We start from the raw sequence: 19,836 nt of genomic DNA on the forward strand, positions 1-19,836 counted from the left end.
TTGCATAATCTTCAGTCAGTGATTGTGTCTGATCTTTAGTTTTATAGTTATTAGGAGTTGATCGGCTCGCTCGCATGTTTCAACGACGTCAGGTTGCTTTCGCTAAACTAGCAGCTCACGTGCTTCCTGCGTTTGTGTTATTAAACTGTTACTTTATGTAACTTTTAATGATATCATCTTGTTAGAAACACGTATATCTGAGAGCCAACCCAGTCGCCAAAATCATACCTACGTTGACAGTGTACGTTTCGTGAACACTGGATTACGTCGCATTTCAACATAAAATAGCGTGTTATACACACACACACACACGCACGCACATGCACAGACACACACACACAAGCACACACAAGCACACACACGCACGCACAGACACACAGACACAGACACACACACACACACACACACACACACACACACATGCACACACGCACACGGTGCATTTAGCTGCTAAAACCACAACAAAAAAATATTCCCTCAAATATTATTACTTTCAAAACGTTGGCCAAAATGGCCAATAATATCATTTTTTTTTGGGATGCTTCTAGGACATTGTGGGTGGATTTTGAACGGTATGTGGGGGGGCACGTTTTTTGCAGGAAGATCTGGCTCCACCCCGGCGTGGTGCCGTCTCCTTTTGACCTTTTGACCCCAGACTTCTGGGGGAATAGCTGAATCAATTCATTAGTCAATCAGAAGCATGTAAACATCTACGCTTCCAGGCGATTGCAACGGTGCCACACATGAGCATATTCGAACATGTTTAATGGTAGTAATTAGCTGTCGAAATTGGAGGCCTTAATCAATAATGAGCAGCTATTGATTTGCTTCCCGATAAAGATTTGTCACAAATGACATGTTATTTAGCATCTACACGTTGAGCTGAGTCCAATGACACCAAGAACGACACTCTAGCTAATGGTAACATGTATTTTACATGGTACACCTAGGTCTAGGACATGATCTCGGTGTAGCAAGAGGCCGAGCTTGATCTCATTGGACTCAGCTTAACGTGTAGATGCTAATTAACATGTAATTTGTCAAAAATCTCCATCGGGAAGCAAATCTATAGCTGGTCATTATTGATAAAGGCCTCCAAAATCGACAGCTAATTACTACCCCGAAACATATTCAAATATGATCATGTGTGGCACTGTTGCAATCGTCTCGAAACGTAGATGTCAAAGGACGCCTTGTTTGCTCTGCTGCACCACCGGGAAGATATTTTCATACTTCTAATGGATTGATTCATATTTTAAGGTTCTCGGAGTGAGACTTTAAGTGGCTGCAGCAGAAGTGTTGCGACGAAAGATGATATCAAGAGATTTATAGAATATTCCCATTCACATTATGATTCTTCGTCGTAACATCCGACCAAACATCCTTTACATTCACAGAGCGAAGATTATGAAAGTCCAGGCTCAGCAAGTGCTCCATCTCGTTGCACCTGCACCCAGCGGCTCGCTTGCAAGATTTTGGCCTGAAGTTCTTCCCAGACCTATACCCTAACAGTCCAATATGCATATCTGAGAATCAGGCCTCTCTTCAATAATGACAAAATGTAATGAGAGAAATACAGATTCACTTTTTGTTATCTCATAAGCGGCGTGGTGCCGGCTCCTTTTGACCTTTTGACCCCCGACTTCAAAAACGTGGCCACAGGCCAGCTGTGTCTACACACCTTTAGCCACAAATGTACACCTCCATCCCACAAAAAATGGGGACTAGAAACTAACCTCTGTCTTATGTACATACACTGTACTGTTGGAGGTCACGCCCCTTTGCCGACCTTTTCGAGATAGCTAGGGATGCTAAAATGTTTACACACATTTCCCGGGGCCCCGTGTACGACATATCCGAGATTTGGAGTTCTAGCCCTTAGAGATAAAAAGTTTTCCCAAATGGAGTGTCATTTGGACAAAGCCCCTCAGAAGTGTTGCCTGCGAGACCTAATGGTTCAGAATGTGGTGGAAAAAAGAGTTTTTGAGATAGGAAGGTCCTACCGCCCTGAAATTTTAATACCTTATTCTAGGGCCTAACTGGGACCTCCGCACCGAAACTTGGCCCGGTCGGACCCCGAGGGCAGGAAGGGGGGGCCTGCCCTTGGGGTCTGACCGCGCCAAGTCTCGGGCAGGAAGGGCCCCCCCTTCCTGCCCTCGGGGTCCGACCGGGCCAAGTTTCGGTGCGGGGGTCCCAGTTAGGCCCTAGAATATGGTATTCAAATTTCAGGGCGGTAGGACCTTCCTATCTCAAAAACCTTTTTTCCACCACATTCTGAACCATTAGGTCTCGCAGGCAACACTTCTGAAGGGGCTTTGTCCAAATGACAGTCCATTTGGGAAAACTTTTTTTCTCTATGGGCTAGAACTACAAATCTTGCATATGTCGTTCTCGGGGCCCCGGGAAATGTGTGTCAACATTTTAGCATCCCTAGCTATCTCGAAAAGGCTGGAAAAGGGGCGTGACCTCCAACAGTACAGTCAATGTACATAAGACAGAGGTTAGTTTCTAGGCCCCATTTTTTGCGGGATGGAGGTGTACATTTGTGGCTTAATGTGTGTAGACACCGCTGGCCTGTGGCCACGTCTTTGAAGTCTGGGGTCAAAAGGTCAAAAGGAGCCGGCACCACGCCGCTTATGAGATAACAAAAAGTGAATCTGTATTTCTCTCATTACATTTTGTCATTATTGAAGAGAGGCCTGATTCTCAGATATGCATATTGGAATGTTAGGGTATAGGTCTGGGAAGAACTTCAGGCCAAAATCTTGCAAGCGAGCCGCTGGGTGCAGGTGCAACGAGATGGAGCACTTGCTGAGCCTGGACTTTCATAATCTTCGCTCTGTGAATGTAAAGGATGTTTGGTCGGAAGTTACGACGAAGAATCATAATGTGAATGGGAATATTCTATAAATCTCTTGATATCATCTTTCGTCGCAACACTTCTGCTGCAGCCACTTAAAGTCTCACTCCGAGAACCTTAAAATATGAATCAATCCATTAGAAGTATGAAAATATCTTCCCGGTGGTGCAGCAGAGCAAACAAGGTGTCCTTTGACATCTACGTTTCGAGACGATTGCAACAGTGCCACACATGATCATATTTGAATATGTTTCGGGGTAGTAATTAGCTGTCGATTTTGGAGGCCTTTATCAATAATGACCAGCTATAGATTTGCTTCCCGATGGAGATTTTTGACAAATTACATGTTAATTAGCATCTACACGTTAAGCTGAGTCCAATGAGATCAAGCTCGGCCTCTTGCTACACCGAGATCATGTCCTAGACCTAGGTGTACCATGTAAAATACATGTTACCATTAGCTAGAGTGTCGTTCTTGGTGTCATTGGACTCAGCTCAACGTGTAGATGCTAAATAACATGTCATTTGTGACAAATCTTTATCGGGAAGCAAATCAATAGCTGCTCAGTATTGATTAAGGCCTCCAATTTCGACAGCTAATTACTACCATTAAACATGTTCGAATATGCTCATGTGTGGCACCGTTGCAATCGCCTGGAAGCGTAGATGTTGAAGGATACCTTGTTTGTCCTCTTCCGCCACCGGAAAGATATTTACATGCTTCTGATTGACTAATGAATTGATTCAGCTATTCCCCCAGAAGTCTGGGGTCAAAAGGTCAAAAGGAGACGCCACCACGCCGGGGTGGAGCCAGATCTTCCTGCAAAAAACGTGCCCCCCACATACCGTTCAAAATCCACCCAAAATGTCCTAGAAGCATCCCAAAAAAAAATGATATTATTGGCCATTTTGGCCAACGTTTTGAAAGTAATAATATTTGAGGGAATATTTTTTTGTTGTGGTTTTAGCAGCGAAATGCACCGTGTGCGTGTGTGCGTGTGTGTGTGTGTGTGTGTGTGTGTGTGTGTGTGTGTGTGTGTGTGTGTGTGTGTGTGTGTGTGTGTGTGTGTGTGTGTGTGTGTGTGTGTGTGTATGTGTGTGTGTGTGTGTGTGTCTGTGTCTGTGTGTCTGTGTCTGTGCGTGCGTGTGTGTGCTTGTGTGTGTGTGTGTGTGTGTCTGTGCTTGTGCGTGCGTGTGTGTGTGTGTGTATAACACGCAATTTTATGTTGAAATGCGACGTAATCCAGTGTTCACTAAACGTACAGTGTCAACGTAGGTATGATTTTGGCGACTGGGTTGGCTCTCAGATATACGTGTTTCTAACAAGATGATATCATTAAAAGTTACATAAAGTAACAGTTTAATAACACAAACGCCGGAAGCACGTGAGCTAAGTATATTTCTCGCTAGAAATGTTATTAGAAACACGTTTAACGGTGAATCGGTCCTAAAATATTGCATTTCCCATTCAGATAATAAAGATTAATAAAGATCATACACATTCACTGACTGAAGATTATGTAAGGAAAATGTACATTTCTCGCTAGAAATGTCATTAGAAACGCGTTTAATGGTGTATCTGTCCTAAAATATTGCATTTCCCATTCAGATAATAAAGATTAATATAAGCTACGCCGTGTTCCGGAGCCGCGGGGGATTCTGGGAATTGGGGTTCTCAGTTGACAAATGGGGCTTTTGTTAACTTGTTTTGTTGTTAGGATTAAGTGGGGTTAATGGGTTCGGGATGTTATGTGGTTGTGTGTTGTTCTATTAACATTGTTCGTGTGTTCATTATTGTCGACACCGTCACCGAGAGTGACGTGACCATCGTTTCGCGCAGCTGTTCCGTGTTGAAGTCTCGTTCAATAAAAACCAACTCTCGTTGTCGAGCGTTCAATAAAAACCAACTCTCGTTGTCGAGCGTGCCCCCCCCCCCTACAAACGTGTCTCCCCCCCCCTCAACAAACGTGTCCTCCCCCCCTTCAACTAACGTTTCTCAACAAACGTGTCTCTCCCCCCCCCCCCCTCCCCGGTCAACAACAGTCTCCCCCCCCCCCTAAACAATCGTGTCCACAATTTGCCGCGAAAGCCGTGAAACCCAAACCCCGAAACCCGCCTCCACAGCGGCACACGTGGATACTGTAGGTATAACACGCTATTTTTTACGTTGAAATGCTACGTATCCAGTGTTCATGGAAACGTACACCACTGACGTTTTTTTCTTGGCGACTGGGTTGAACAACCTGACGTCGTTGAAACATGCGAGCGAGCCGATAAAATCTTCCTAATAACTATAAAACTAAAGATCAGACACAATCACTGACTGAAGATTATGCAAGTAAAAAGTATATTTCTCGCTAGAAACGTTATTAGAAACACGTTTAACGGTGAATCGGTCCTAAAATATTGCATTTCCCATTCAGATAATAAAGATTAATAAAGATCATACACATTCACTGACTGAAGATTATTCAAGGAAAAAGTACATTTCTCGCTAGAAATGTCATTAGAAACACGTTTAATGGTGAATCTGTCCTAAAATATTGCATTTCCCATTCAGTTAATGCTGGGATTTGCGTATCATATGCACGCGAAATGGACGCATCCGCCCTCCACAGTAGTTAATGCTGGGTTTTGCGTATCATATGCACGCGAAATGGTCATTTGGCGTATGTACTGCACGCATTTTGAAAGTGTCAAACCGTGCGATCTGTACGCATATTGGTGAGACTGGGTTGCAAAATATATATATATTGTGGGTGTGGTCATACGCCAGTCTCTGCCCCACCGAAATGAAGGGGCACGCTATTGTGCTTGAATAATAGCCAACATTTACGCAATTATTACACCATGATACATTCCAACTATAAACGACGTATATTACCAATCATAACGCAGAGTAAGCCTACTATTACACACACAGACACAAACAAACACACACACCGCCGTTATATTGCTGAATACTCAAGTAAAATGAAGAAAATAAATACAAGACCTATTGTGCTGAAGCCGAGCTATGAAAAATACAACTACTCGATGAACGGGGAAAAGTTTACCTAGAAGGAGCAGAAGTGCAGAGATCATTTCCAACAAACCGATCACAGGATGATGCCGTTGGCTCTTATTGTCTCCACAGCCATCTCTTCCTCAATGTGTCAGCTCTATAAAGCGCTACTGGGTGGCGCCTCCTTTTAGTAGCCTATGCAGGGGCGTCGATAAGGGGTGAAAGGTGATGACGATTCAGGGGGCCCACAGCCCAGGGGGGGCCCACAAAAAAATTTTTTTTTTTTTTTTCTTATTCTAAATTATTATTATATCACCAGCCCATAGTACTTCCATAGTACACCCCCCCCCCCCCCCCCCCCCCCCCCCCCCCCCCCCCGTCAACAATTGCTCTCCCTGGTCCTTCCACCCCCCGTCAACAATTGCTTTCCCCGGTCAACAATGTGCTCCTTCCACCCCCCCCCCCCCCCCCCCCGTCAGCGCAGGGGGGCCCATCAGTAAATCTTGTCTAGGGGCCCAGGAATTGTAGCAACGGCCCTGAGCCTATGATAGTCCTTTTTCCATCAAAAAGATAATGCGCTTTAAAATGATGCGCATCAAAAGTTAGTGCGACATATGTGATGGAAAAAGGGTTATATCGCTCTGACGCCGATTTTGTCGCACTAAGTTAATTCGCTCTGCAGAGGTGGTTTTGGGAAAGTTCTAGCGACATAAAAGTAATGGAAAACGGCCGAAGCGATATAGAATGTCGCGCATGCGCATTGACAACGGAAAATCATCTAGCGGGTCAGAAAAATGCGCTTTAACACGGGGCATTGTGACACAATTTTAATTCGCTATAATCATTCTGTCGATGTCGATTCGCTTGAAATACTGATGGAAAAAGGACTGTGTGATGCGAGATGTTAAAGGTCCCATGACACGCTATTTTATTTATTTAATTTTAATTTTATTTAATAATTTAATTATCTTTAATATAGGTATTAGTGGGCAACTAACACAGTATTCAAAGAAGTTCCCGAAATTCAGCCGTGGTGCAGAGTTACAGCCACTCCGAGCCAGTCGTACATTGAGCTTCCCCCAAATGCGCTGTTTAGGTGTCTGTAGCTATAATGCAAATAAGGAGGAGCGAGGCGGGTCAAGGAGGAGGGTGGGGGTGTGGCCCTGAGCAGCTTGCAGCCACGGTACCATGCGCTCTGTTTACAGTGGATGTATCGCAATGGCGAGGCGCACACAGCCTTTAGCCGTGTTCTGTAAATATTCTAGAACACACGGGAGTCCTGGAGCTCTATGTCTAAATATTATCATATAGCCTACATAGATATCATATAATATATATTATCACGGCCAAAAGCTGTGTGAGCCGATATTATGAATCTCAAACGACCTTGTTGGGTTCTCCGACGTTCCTGGTTCTTCAACGTCCTCATCAAAGTGAAGTAGACTGAACCGCGACAAGGAGGAGAAAGGGATCGTTGCCGGTCTTAGGAACCTCCGCCTCCGGCGGTGGTCCCTCAGCGGGGCTCAAGCGGGAGACATTCGCAAAAAACAATCCCTTTCTCCTCCATGTCGTGGTTCATGTGTTTGAGGGTGTCAAAGCCAAAGTTCCTTCCCCCCAATTCATTCTCAACCTTGGCTGAGATAACCCCCAATACGAGTCTCGTTGTAGAAATACCAGAGACGAGAGTCCGACGAGGAAGTGTACAACACTTGCGTTACAGTCCTGGAGCTCTATATCTAAATAATATCATATAATACATAGAAATCTGTATCATTTAATACACATTATCACGGCCAAAAGCTGTGTGCGCCTCCAGACGATATTATTAATCACAAACGACTTTGTCGGGTTCTGCGACGTCTCTGGTTCTTCCACTTTCACATCAACCTGAAGTCAACTGAACCGGGCGCTGCCTGCTGCCCGCTGCCCACTGCCGGCTTCCCGCTGCCGGCTGCCCGCTGCCGGGCGATGGTGCCTCGCGGCAACGGCGGCATGTCGCAGTTCATGTACTTCAGCGAGTCAAAGCCAAAGTTCCTTTCCCCAATTCCTTCTCAACCATGGCTGAGATAACCCCCACGACAGTCTCGTTGTGGAAATACAAGACACGTCAAAGAACCGGCAAGAAACACTTGCGTTACAGTGTGTGTACTCACACACACACACACACACACACACACACACACACACACACACACACACACACACACACACACACACACACACACACACACACACACACACACACACACACACACACACACACACACACACACACACACGTGGCGCTCGCACGGTCGAGTCTCATTGGCGGGCCAACGTCTCTGGGCGGGCCAGGCAGAGTAGGCTGAGCCTCCTTTTTTCAAAGGCGAGCAGAACAGCTAGTGCTCGTTTTATACCAAACGCAAGTTTTAGCCACTGGGGGACCATAGGCAGGCTAGGGGAACCCATATTTATGTTAGAAAACCTCATAAATTGAGATTTTCATGTCACGGGACCTTTAAAGGTCCCATGGCATGCTACTTTATGGATGCTTTCATATAGAATTAGTGGGTGTCACTGTCGAGTTATTATTATAATGAGGCTCGTACAACGACGTAATCGGAGTTTGTCTTTATTATCGACTCAGCAGTAGTATACTAAGTGTGCATGCATGGGACTCCAGCTAACCCCGCCCTCGGTATCGACGTCCATCCGGTTACTACAAAGTAAAGGCTTTCCTTACACTACTATTCCATAATACCACAACTCCCTTTCTTTGAGAATAAAGGGTGGACTACCTTTGTCTCTGCAGGTCTTAAGGGGTTTATTCTGCCCTTTTGCTGGAAGACCTGTCCCTGATCTGTCCCTGTTTCAAGCATAAAAAATACAAATAAAATAACTTACACCTTACCATACTGTGAACTTTTACTTTAGCAGGCTGTGTTCTCAAAACTTAAACTCTCAGGTTTCAGGTAAATGTAAACAGTAGAGCAGAACAATTTAACACTCACATTTCACTCTCTTTCTCTTTCTTTCTTTTACTGTAGAAAACAAATCAATAACGCTCGCTCTCTTTCGCGCTCTCTCTCTCTCTCTCATTCTCATTCTCACTCTCTCTCACAAACACACAAACACAAACACACACACCCACACCCACACCCACACCCTCACACACACACACACACACACACACACACACACACACACACACACACACACACACACACACACAGGCCTCCTAAAAAATGTTCCTTACAACACTACTTAAAAGACAACACAAGACTACCCAGAACAAGCGGCTATAAACAACCACAGCCGCTTCTGTTCAGGTGAGCCTGGGGGGTATACCACGAACCTCGCTGAACATACCAAGGCTTTCTTGGGAAAACCTGGCTCGACAGAGACGCAACTCGCAATCAGAGTTAAATGGTACCACAACGCTCACTTTAGATTCAATTAGTTGAATCAGGTTTTCCGCTTTATGTTCAATGCGCGGTCACATAAAAGGGGCGTTTATCGCGTCATTTGACTCACCCTTACTGTATGTTCACACCAAACGTGAAATTTTTCGCCCGTTCGCGTTGTCGCCGAAGTTTTGTCGCGCCACACATCAAAATCAATGGGGATCAGTCAACGGACGGATGCAGTGGGCACGAGGTACCTCGTTCGTGCCCACTGCCTCTATCAGAAATTACAATGTAAACTAGCATGTCTTCCATCACTCTCATTGCTACAACTAAACACGTAATTTACTCAAATGCCATCTATTCTATTTGTATTATATTTCATGGATGATATCGATCTGACTGGGGCCAGCAGCATATTCTTTATGTAAAGATTTATTTCGCAATATTCATGCAGAAACACTGAGAGTTAGACATGAAGGTATGAGAGAAAGGGAGACATAAGGACACGCAGACAGTGACCAAGGGCAGGAGTCGAACCCGGGTCGCTGCCGTAAAGACTGAGCCCGGCTCACCCATGCGCCCAAGCAGCAATTTATAAGGGTTGTAACGAACACAAGTGAAAAAGCACATCTATAAAGGGGCGGAACGCTCACTTGGGCCATTCTTCCTGTACCCCCGGAGAGAGCAGCTGAGGCTAGCCTTAGTTTGGTGTTTGATTCCTTTACAAAAAGAGATTCCACTCACCTGCAGTCACCGACTTTAACTGTTGGATGGGCAGGTGTTCCAGTTCAGCAAGTTTTTAGACAAAGACAAGAGGAGCCAACAACTGCTTGTCCCGGATATCTTAATTACTGGCTGCACAGGTGTGCAGCCAGTAATTACCTCCCCTAGCCCGAGTCTAGTCAGGCCGACTCAGGTCAGGTGAGGCTGATTTAACCAGGCATCAACCGTTCCCCTGTACTACTGGATGCTGGATTTTATAACAGTAAGGAGGATGGAGGAGAGATCAACCTGTTATGTAATGGTAGAAAACAATAGTTAAGCACCATAAGCCTACTGTTGGAGTGTGTGTGGATGATGGCTGGTTTAGAAACCTCACTTGGTATACGTTTACATGCACAACTTAATCCGATTAAAACCATAGTTCGACTATGCTCCTCAATTGGACAACTGCAATTGTGAGATTATACATGGCGGTGAGAAAATCGATTCATTAGCTGAAGCACTTCATACCCCGGTACGATAGGTGGCACTGTACCCATTTCAACTAGTGGTAATAGAGCCAATGGCTGACCTCTTTACGTCACCAGCAACAACAAACGCTGCTTTCGAGAAAGATGTTTCAGTAGACAGCTGTCACTCGCTGTCACTTTGGGTCCATGTCATTTCTCCGACCTCTCTGAACAATGTATGCAGACTCCTCCGGCGGCGGCGGAGCAACACGCACTGTGGGCACAGGTTAAACAAGCCATCTGCAAATACACTCAGGAGTGTTCTCCTACATAGATATTCACTTTACTTGTTTGGTGATTCAAGGCAAGGCAAGGCAACTTTATTTATATAGCACTTTTCATACACAAGTGCTTCACATATAAACATTTGTCATACAATAAAATTAAATGATAGAAAATAAAACATATGCAAAAAATGAGTAAAATAGATATAGAAAATAGAAAATAAAGGCAAAGTTAAAAAAGCATTTTAGAAAGTGCAATGTGTTTAAGATCAGATCAACATTCTCTCTGGTACTCCAACCCGACCTAAAGGAACTTAGTCCTTTCTCTGGGTATTTCTCTGGGTTTCTAACCCAGATTCTGGGACTCCAACCCGGATTCTAGGACTCTAACCCAGACAAAACTCGTGTCTCAAACCCTTATCCTTTCTCAGATCATGTATCTCTCTGGTAAAAATAGAAAATAAAGGTAAAGCTAAAACTGCCTTTTTAATTATTTTTTTTAAAGTGCAATGTATTTAAGATTAGCAGAAAGCTAAAGCAAACATTAAAGTCTTCGGTATTGTTTTAAAAGTTGTCAGAGTTGGGGCAAGTCTTAAATCCTCAGGGAGTTTATTCCAGCTATTTGTTGCATAGCTAAATCCTGCTTTCCCATGTTTTTTGTATACTCTGGGGATAAATAACAGATTGGTCTCAGGAAGGTCTTCCTACAGGAAGCCAATGTTCAAATTTACCCTACTCTAGGGTGACTCACTGAACTTGCTGGGAGATTCACTGTCATTGTAGGGTGATTCATTATATGGGTCCATATGGGCTGAAGCACATTGATCACTTGGGTCCAAAAGACCCAAGTGCTATATTGCTAAATTTGTGCTGTTGTTATATTCGTGCCGGGGGGCGCACACTAAATGCAAACAGAGTCATCCTGCCAAATGTTTTTGGTAACAAATGTTTTACTGACACCAGGAGAGGCGGTGTCACGTTAAAATTGTACCGGGGGCGAAAATTGTACCGGCCTACGTCATCGTTTGTTTACATCCTGACAACCTGACAACCTGCCCTGCAACAGACGACGCGATGCAGAAAACATGTTTCCAAACGACGAAATAACATAATACAGATAGCGGATCGCTATCTGAATTATGATAGATAGCGATAACACTTGTTTTTACTTTATATTTGTATTGTATTTAATTGTTTAATCGAAACAATAAAGAAAACTGCCCGCGAAACAGGCGATCGCGTCAAATGACGCGTCAAATCACGTAGGAAGGTTCTTGAACATTCTAGACTATGAAACCTGCTTAAAACACTCAGTTTACTAGCTAAATTCGATTAAACAATTCAATACAATGCAAATATAAAGTAAAAACAAGTGTTTTCTAGCGATCCGTTATCTGTATTATGTTTCAAGAACCCTCCTACGTCATTTGACGCGATCGCCCGTTTCGCGGGCAAAACATTTGTCATTTGACGCGATCGCCCGTTTCGCGGGCAATTTTTTTTATTGTTTCGATTAAACAATTAAATACAATACAAATATAAAGTAAAAACAAGTGTTATCACTATCTATCATAATACAGATAGCGATCCGCTATCTGTATTATGTTATTTCGTCGTTTGGAAACATGTTTTCTGCATCGCGTCGTCTGTTGCAGGGCAGGTTGTCAGGATGTAAACAAACGATGACGTAGGCCGGTACAATTTTCGCCCCCGGTACAATTTTAACGTGACAGCGGCTACGATGGTTTGTTCCCAGAGCGTTTAGTCCCTTCAGTTCTCTTTGGCTTGCATCTCGTTGTATCTAGTGTTGGGTATCGTTACTTTTGAAAGTAATCCGTTAGGTTACTTTGTTACTATCAATTAAAAATAATCCGTTACGTTACTACGTTACCTATAAATAAAAGAAACGCGTTAGAGTACTCGTGCGTTACCAACAATTAAAATGCGTTTGGGGTGCGTGCGTGTCCGCCTAGCGCGACAACAACACACATCCTCCTTTAGATGCACCAACAGTGCTGACTGTTTATGAATCAATCATGAACCTATAGCATAATGACCGGAAAGACAGTAGTCATATTGCACGTTTTATTTAACAGGCATTCATCCTTTGATCATTTAAACAGCTTCCATGAATAACATGCTCCGGTAACAGGCAGTTATTTTAACAGAATGTAGCTTACCGTATTGGCTGCGCACAAAAGAACAGTGCGTCACACATAGCTTATCCACTTTACAAGTGCAGGCGTACATTCATAACAATCACGTAGGCTACCTTTAGCCTATTTATCACCAAAGTAATGGTTGAAACGTAGGAGAAGAAGGTGCTCAAAACGACCACTATGTTCTTGTCCTTTTCGCTCTGTAACTCAAAATAATGAGCGTACCTCCAGGAATCTAAGGCTATCTTCTCGTCCATCTTGCCGCCGTAACACACGTAGCTTACACACACAGGTGCGCGCGCACACACACACACACACACACACACACACACACACACACACACACACACACACACACACACACACACACACACACACACACACACACACACACACAGAGAGAGCGAGAGAGAGAGATGCAAGGAGCAGGGCAGCAGCATCTGACTAAATGCAGAAAACCCGGGACTTTACTTTCCTTATCGAGGGAAAATCTTAAAGTAACGGAGTAACGAGTGGTTATTTTGGAAATTAACGAGTTACTGATCACTGAATTCGCAAAACTAACGCGTTAGGTTACTCGTTACTGAAAAAAACGAAAAAAACGTACTCTAACGCGTTAGTTCTAACGCGTTACCCCCAACACTGTATCTGACGTGCGTGTTGCAGCGGCCGTGTTCAGGCTCCTCCGATAGGGAATAGAAACACACACACACACACACACACACACACACACACACACACACACACACACACACACACACACACACACACACACACACACACACACACACACACACACACACACAACATGAACACACAGGCTTATGGTTGGAGGGTGGTGTAATAATGACGGGCTGTAGTGTTATTGACTAGACTGTACATATGCACCCACAGAGCACCTACCTGCTGTGTGAAGCCACCCTTCTGTTGGATTGAAGCTACAAACAGAAGAAGGCCAAAGTTAATGAATAAAACAGCACCACTATAAGTCATGCAGTAGAAGGGTCTGCTGTACAGAGAGGATTTCCACATTCATTTATCTTCCTGCTGCCTACACCGCCATGGGAAGCATGTGGACACTCAATCTATTGAATATCCATAAGGGGAAGCTCAGACACCATGGCTGTTTCTACCATGAGGGACTGCTGCTTCATGTGTGCGTTGGGGAAAAAAACTCAGCCAGTGTGAAAAGATTGCGGACAATTAACGTCATTTTTCCAAATCAAACCACTGGGGACAGAAACGTTTCTGCCACCTTTACAGGGACAGAGAGTGGGAGTTGCCGATCACATTGTTTTCACACGCATCAAGCAGTAAACTCAGATTTTAGAATGAGTTTCCCTTCAGGCTGCTGGAAGTGCCAAGAACTTGGTTCTATGATATGCAATTCTAAATTATTTTTTCTACAAATTGAGATTCAATACATCTTCTTCATCTTTTTAATGCTTATTTTGATTATTTACATATCTATAGAGATCTAGAGATCTAGATATAGAGATATATTGACAGATAGTGATAGAAGTAAAGAGTGATAGATAGATAATAAATAATATTATATAAATTGATAAAATAAAATAAACAATAATCACTCTATAAAGTACACACACCACAACTGTAGAAGGAGTAAGGAAGAAAAATACGACGGAAGAAACTAAACAGACAGAAATCAGTATAACAATGAGTGTGTCTTGTAATGCCAGACTAATGCATTATTGATAAATGATTGCTATGAGGTAGCTGGTGCAACCTGCAGCACAGCAGGGAGAACGATAACAGGACAACACCCCCGTACCGAGGACAGCTGGTCCGCTCGGCTGCGGCTAACCCTGGGGACAAGCTGCTATTCAACATCGGATTCATCTCTCACAGGAAACATCTAGCCTCAATGATATGTTAAGCCTCGAGACCATTGTCATTATCCAACAAAAACAATTGTAAGAAAAAATGCCTTGCCTTGGAGATGTCTTTCAACATAGAATATGATGACAGATAGGAACAGGATGAATGTAACACCACAGACGATCGGAATCACAATCCGGAACAGCCATATGGGTTCCTCTTCATCACCTGTACAGAAGAGTAACAACACTCACGTCACAAAAAGCTCCACAACATGAGCAGTGTCTTTGAGCTTTCTGTGCAGTCCAAGTGGAGGCAGGGTGTGTGAGGACTTCTTACCAGTGCGCTGCTGTACTGTGCAGGACGTCTTAGCGTCGACTGACCGGGTGAGGTTACCAGCAGGGTTGGCAGACACACAGCGGTAGGAGGACCGGAGAGCTAGCCTGTCCACGGTCAGAGGGAGAGAGCGCTGGGTGCTGCTCTGGTTCACCAGGACCTCTCCTTGATACCAGGAGAGAGTCCCTCCACTCAGTTGGTCCACAGCACACAGCAGGGTGCAGCGCTCGCTGCTCACAGACGTTACGGTGACACCAGGCTCCAGGACGGCGTCTGGGGACAGAAGACCACAACGTCAGCTTGACCCCTCCTAGACATGACCTCTACCTTCTAGTATACAGCTTGATCCCTCCTAGACATGACCTCTACCTTCTAGTATACAGCTGGACCACTCCTAGACCTGTCCACTTCCTTCTAGTATATAGCTTGATCATACACATGTACACTACCTTCTTGTATACAGCTTCACCATTTGCCCCTCTAAACGTGTACAACTCACATTGTTTGGATACAGTAGATGAGGTCTTGATCACAATGAGAAGAAGTCAATGTTACCTACCATAAACACTCAGCTTGAATGATACAGCAGTCTCGTTAACGTCAACAGAATAATCCCCTGAATCCTTTCTCTGCAGTCTTCTTATACTGAACAGCCCAGAGTCTCGGTCCCAGGAAAATCTGTTCAGGAAATCATCATTTTCTATCTCAAACACACTATCTTTCACACTAGCGATAAAACGTCCTTGTTTCAAAACAAATCCACGACTCTTGACAGGCACAGGTATGGTGACCTCTCCCCCCACAGTGGAGATCAGGTTCTGCGTGACTTCCTGGTCAGCAGATGACGTCATCACTGTAACAGATCAGGAGACATCGCTCAGTCAAACAGCCCTGTAACTGTACTGTAGTACCCTAATGAAATACTCTAGTAACCTACTGTAGTACTGTAGTTAACTTCTTTAATACTGAAGTACCCTACTCTGTAGTATTATAGTACCCTACTGTAGTATTGTTTTACCCTACTATACGATTGTAGTACCATACTATACAATTGAAGTCTCCTACTGTATTATTGTTGTACCATACTTTAGTATCCTACTGGTACTCTTGTCTCTGTTAGCACCCGCAGGGTGTTAGCTGGTAAGATGTGGGCATTTCTATGGGCATTTTAGCAATTTAAGGGATGTTTTTTCAAGCCTCCCCTGTTAAATGGTGGGTTTCTGGGTTATCCATTCAGAAACCGCAACATTTTCTAAAGAGAATGTTTTTCTGAAATCTTTATTTAGCCAAATAAATTATTAGCCTATTCCACGAGCCTCGTGCATAGCCTGTAGTGAAGGCGGACTGCACTGATCAGAATCAGCCAATGAACAGCATCACCAGGCTCACCAGGGTCCCAGGAAGTTTCTGGATATTTAATGGAAGTTTATATTTTAAATAAATGTAAGTCTTATATACGTCCTATATGATGATGAGGTCGATGTTTATTTGTCATGTCATGGCACACAAGTGGCCCATCCCACACAGGATTACAAGACACCAATATAACTACAAAAAGAGTGCAGTACATACACAATAACAATACACTATACTATACAGTACATCCAGCACCGGATAAACACACTAAATACAAATTGACATATTCCCCTAGCCCACGGCTTTGTCCAAAAGGTTACAAATGTTTATCACACCTTGCTCAGCCGTCATGTTCAGTCACAGCTGCACAATAGGCTTCAGCAGGTGGAGGTTAGAAGTGTTTAGACAGGTTGAAGATGGTCTGGGAAGCCCTTTGGGGCTTCACACTGTGTAAAGTGTCCTCTACACTGCAGTGTCACACACTGTGACTCTATCAGACAATGTAGAGGACAATCTACAGTGTTCTCTATCCGATAGCTCCCAATTTTTCTGTTCCAAAACCGCCCCCCCCCCCCCCCCCCCCGACAACCTTTTGACTGGGATGTTTCAATGTGAATGTCAATGGCCCAGGGTTGACTACACACAGTGGTGGTTAACATAGAGGCATAGGTAGGCGGCCGCTTGGGGCCCCCATAGTAGGGGGGCCCCAAACAGGCTCAAAAAACATTTTTCTTTTTTTTAGTACGCAAAGACGAAGCAAGACAAGCCTAATGCAAAAATAACATTAAGGGTTAGGAAATAAAGTTACCCAAGCGGCTCAAATATTAAAAAAAAAGCGAATAGACGCCGTTAAGTATTTGGTAACGCTGCCAAAGATGACGGCTACTTTTGGCTACTTCTAGAATACAGCTTGAGCACTCCTAGACATGACCTCTACCTTCTAGTATACAGCTTGACCACTCTGAGACATGTCCTTACCTTCCACACATATACAATTTGCATTTTCTGGAGACAGTAGAAGAGCAAGGTCATCACAAGGAGAGAGTTAATGAGACCTACCATAAACACTCAGCTTGAATGATTCAGATTTTCCTCCTTGATTAACAGAATTTAATCCCTGAATCGTTGCTCTGCAGTCTTCTTATGGTGAACTGCCCAGTGTCTCCGTCCCAGGACACTCTGTCCAGGAAACCTTCATCATCTATTTCCAACACCCTATCTCTCACTAAAGCGATCACAAGTCTATCTTTCACAAGAAATCCACGGCTCAGGTATGGTGACCCCTCCTCCCACAGTGGAGATCAGGTTCTGCTTGACTTCCTGGGCAGCAGACGACGTCAATATACCAATACCCCCGCCCACATAATGTTATGATATTGTGCATCATAGAAAACCGCTTTGCGGCGCAGTTGATTTTTATTTTTTGGACTTCTCGTGGCACCACGTTTCATGAAAGAATGCCGCCCGTTCACCCGTGACTAAAACCGCCACTGTAGGCTATATCACTGAAGAACCCATTATTATTAGTAGGGCCTTATGGTGCCTTAAGGAATGAGGAATAAGGAAGAATATACATGATTCTTCTTCTCTAGACAATGTTATAGGGGGACACATATTTTGTCCGATTGTATAATTTCAACCTGCCAAAATATGTATCCCCTACTTAAAATGAACACTCTGTCTTATAAGTGCTTTTTTTTTACTCATTGCCTACTTCAGATCATTAATAATAAATATAGAGAATACACACATGTTTCCTCTTTCCTAGCCGAAGTAATAGGGAAAGACACATTTCATGTAAATATATCATAATGAGTTGTTGTTGCCAACCATTCGTTCACCAATAATTAAGCTTTTTGAGTGAATAGTTAACCATTCCTTCACCATTAGGCTAGTTAAGCTATTTGTTAAGCTTTTTTCAGCGCTCTCCACCCAGAAAGGACCACACATCCCTGCCAGTTCTATAACAGTTTATTTACCTATTAATATCAGTGGGTATTGTGGTCTTGCGCCCGCTTTTTAAACGCGGAAATAGTTAGTTTTTCCAACCGATCTAAACCCGCTTTTATTGCTTGATTAATAGCCAACTATTACAAAATGATTACGCAATGATAATACATTCCAACTATAAACGACATATATTACCAAGCATAACGTAGAGTTGGCCTACTTATACACACACAGACACAAACCAACACACACAGCGCCGTTATATTGCTGAATACTGAAGTACATTTAAGAAAATAAATACCAGACCTGTTGTGCAGAAGCCGAACAATGAAATATACAAATAATCTATAAAAGGGGAAAAGTTTACCTAAAATCAGGAGAAGTCCTCCGGAGAACATTTCCATCAAACAGAACAAAGGAGGGTGGTGCTTTCTCTGAGTCTCATGTCCGCTATGGTGATTTGTTATGATGGACAGTGGCGTGGGGGTTATTTTTGAGGAAGCCAAATGAGACAAACTCTTTAGTCTAGGCGGGGGACAGAAAAGAGTACATCGCAGATTGTATGCATTAAATATAACTACAAGAGTAAATCCTGGTAATTTTACCAGGATTTGCACGCCTGTAATCTGACCGACACGACAGACGCGCTCGCTCTCTTTCGCGCTCTGTCTCTCATTCTCATTCTCACTCTTAACAAACACACACACACACACACACACACACACACACACACACACACACACACACACACACACACACACACACACACACACACACACACACACACACACACACACACACACACACACACACACACACACACACACACACACACGTGTATCATTCTTATAAATCTTTTTTGACTGTTTTGATGGTAATATTTCTGCTTTTAATCTCGTCCCCATTGATCAAGAGAGTCCCTTAATGTCTCCCAGACAGGGGGAAGGGGGAAGGATAATTTACCTTCAAACCAAGATTATTGTAGTATTTGAGTATGACTTGAAAGGCCAAAACTCTCAAGATGTTAGAGTATGTGTTGTATTATAACATGACGTCCAGTAAACGTTTCCCTGGACCTGACATTATTTTTCTTTTACTGTAAATCTACATGAAGTCTGCAAAATAAAACCTTTTGTTATTGTCTAACTCTTCCCAAAACTTCCCAAATAAATAAAACGTTTCGTTGAAATAATGACAATCGTCACCTTTAACTGCAAACTTCGAAAGTCTTTGGAGGGAAATGTATTATTTAACACCTCAAATGGCACCTCTTGTTTTTGAAGGACTGGGGAAAGTAACGCTTTTACTATCGCCTTGCAACGGATTAATTCTCCCTTTCGACCACTAGAGGACAGCACAATTGTACCTTATTAAAAACAAATAAGTACCATCAGATATTTTCCTTTATTTCGTATTAGGTATAGATTAATACTACAATACTATTCCACAACGGTACCACAGAATTTTTTAATTTATTTTATTTCTGATTT

General features: G+C 43.5%; 1 protein-coding gene across 10 annotated transcripts in view; it reads right to left on the reverse strand.

Annotated features, from left to right (window-relative positions):
* The window catches only part of LOC130379825 (uncharacterized), a 91,891-nt gene extending 72,920 nt beyond the window's left edge, over positions 1 to 18,971 (reverse strand). For 3 of the 10 annotated variants that reach the window (XM_056586891.1, XM_056586889.1, XM_056586890.1), the window contains exons 1-3: positions 18,714 to 18,971; positions 15,600 to 15,893; positions 15,044 to 15,313 (exon numbers count right to left, since the gene is read on the reverse strand). In XM_056586891.1, coding sequence (XP_056442866.1) covers positions 15,044 to 15,313; positions 15,600 to 15,893; positions 18,714 to 18,750 — 601 coding nt within the window. In that variant the 5' untranslated portion in view covers positions 18,751 to 18,971. Of the gene's footprint in view, positions 1 to 5,916; positions 6,159 to 9,994; positions 10,697 to 11,748; positions 13,551 to 13,767; positions 13,804 to 14,818; positions 14,933 to 15,043; positions 15,314 to 15,599; positions 15,894 to 18,713 lie in introns of those variants that run through there. The other 7 variants (XM_056586892.1, XM_056586893.1, XM_056586896.1 and 4 more) reach the window with 7 other exon arrangements.
* Between the last annotated feature and the right edge of the window lie 865 nt (positions 18,972 to 19,836).

This window comes from Gadus chalcogrammus, chromosome 3 (assembly GCF_026213295.1).
Source record: "Gadus chalcogrammus isolate NIFS_2021 chromosome 3, NIFS_Gcha_1.0, whole genome shotgun sequence".
NCBI lineage: Eukaryota > Metazoa > Chordata > Actinopteri > Gadiformes > Gadidae > Gadus > Gadus chalcogrammus.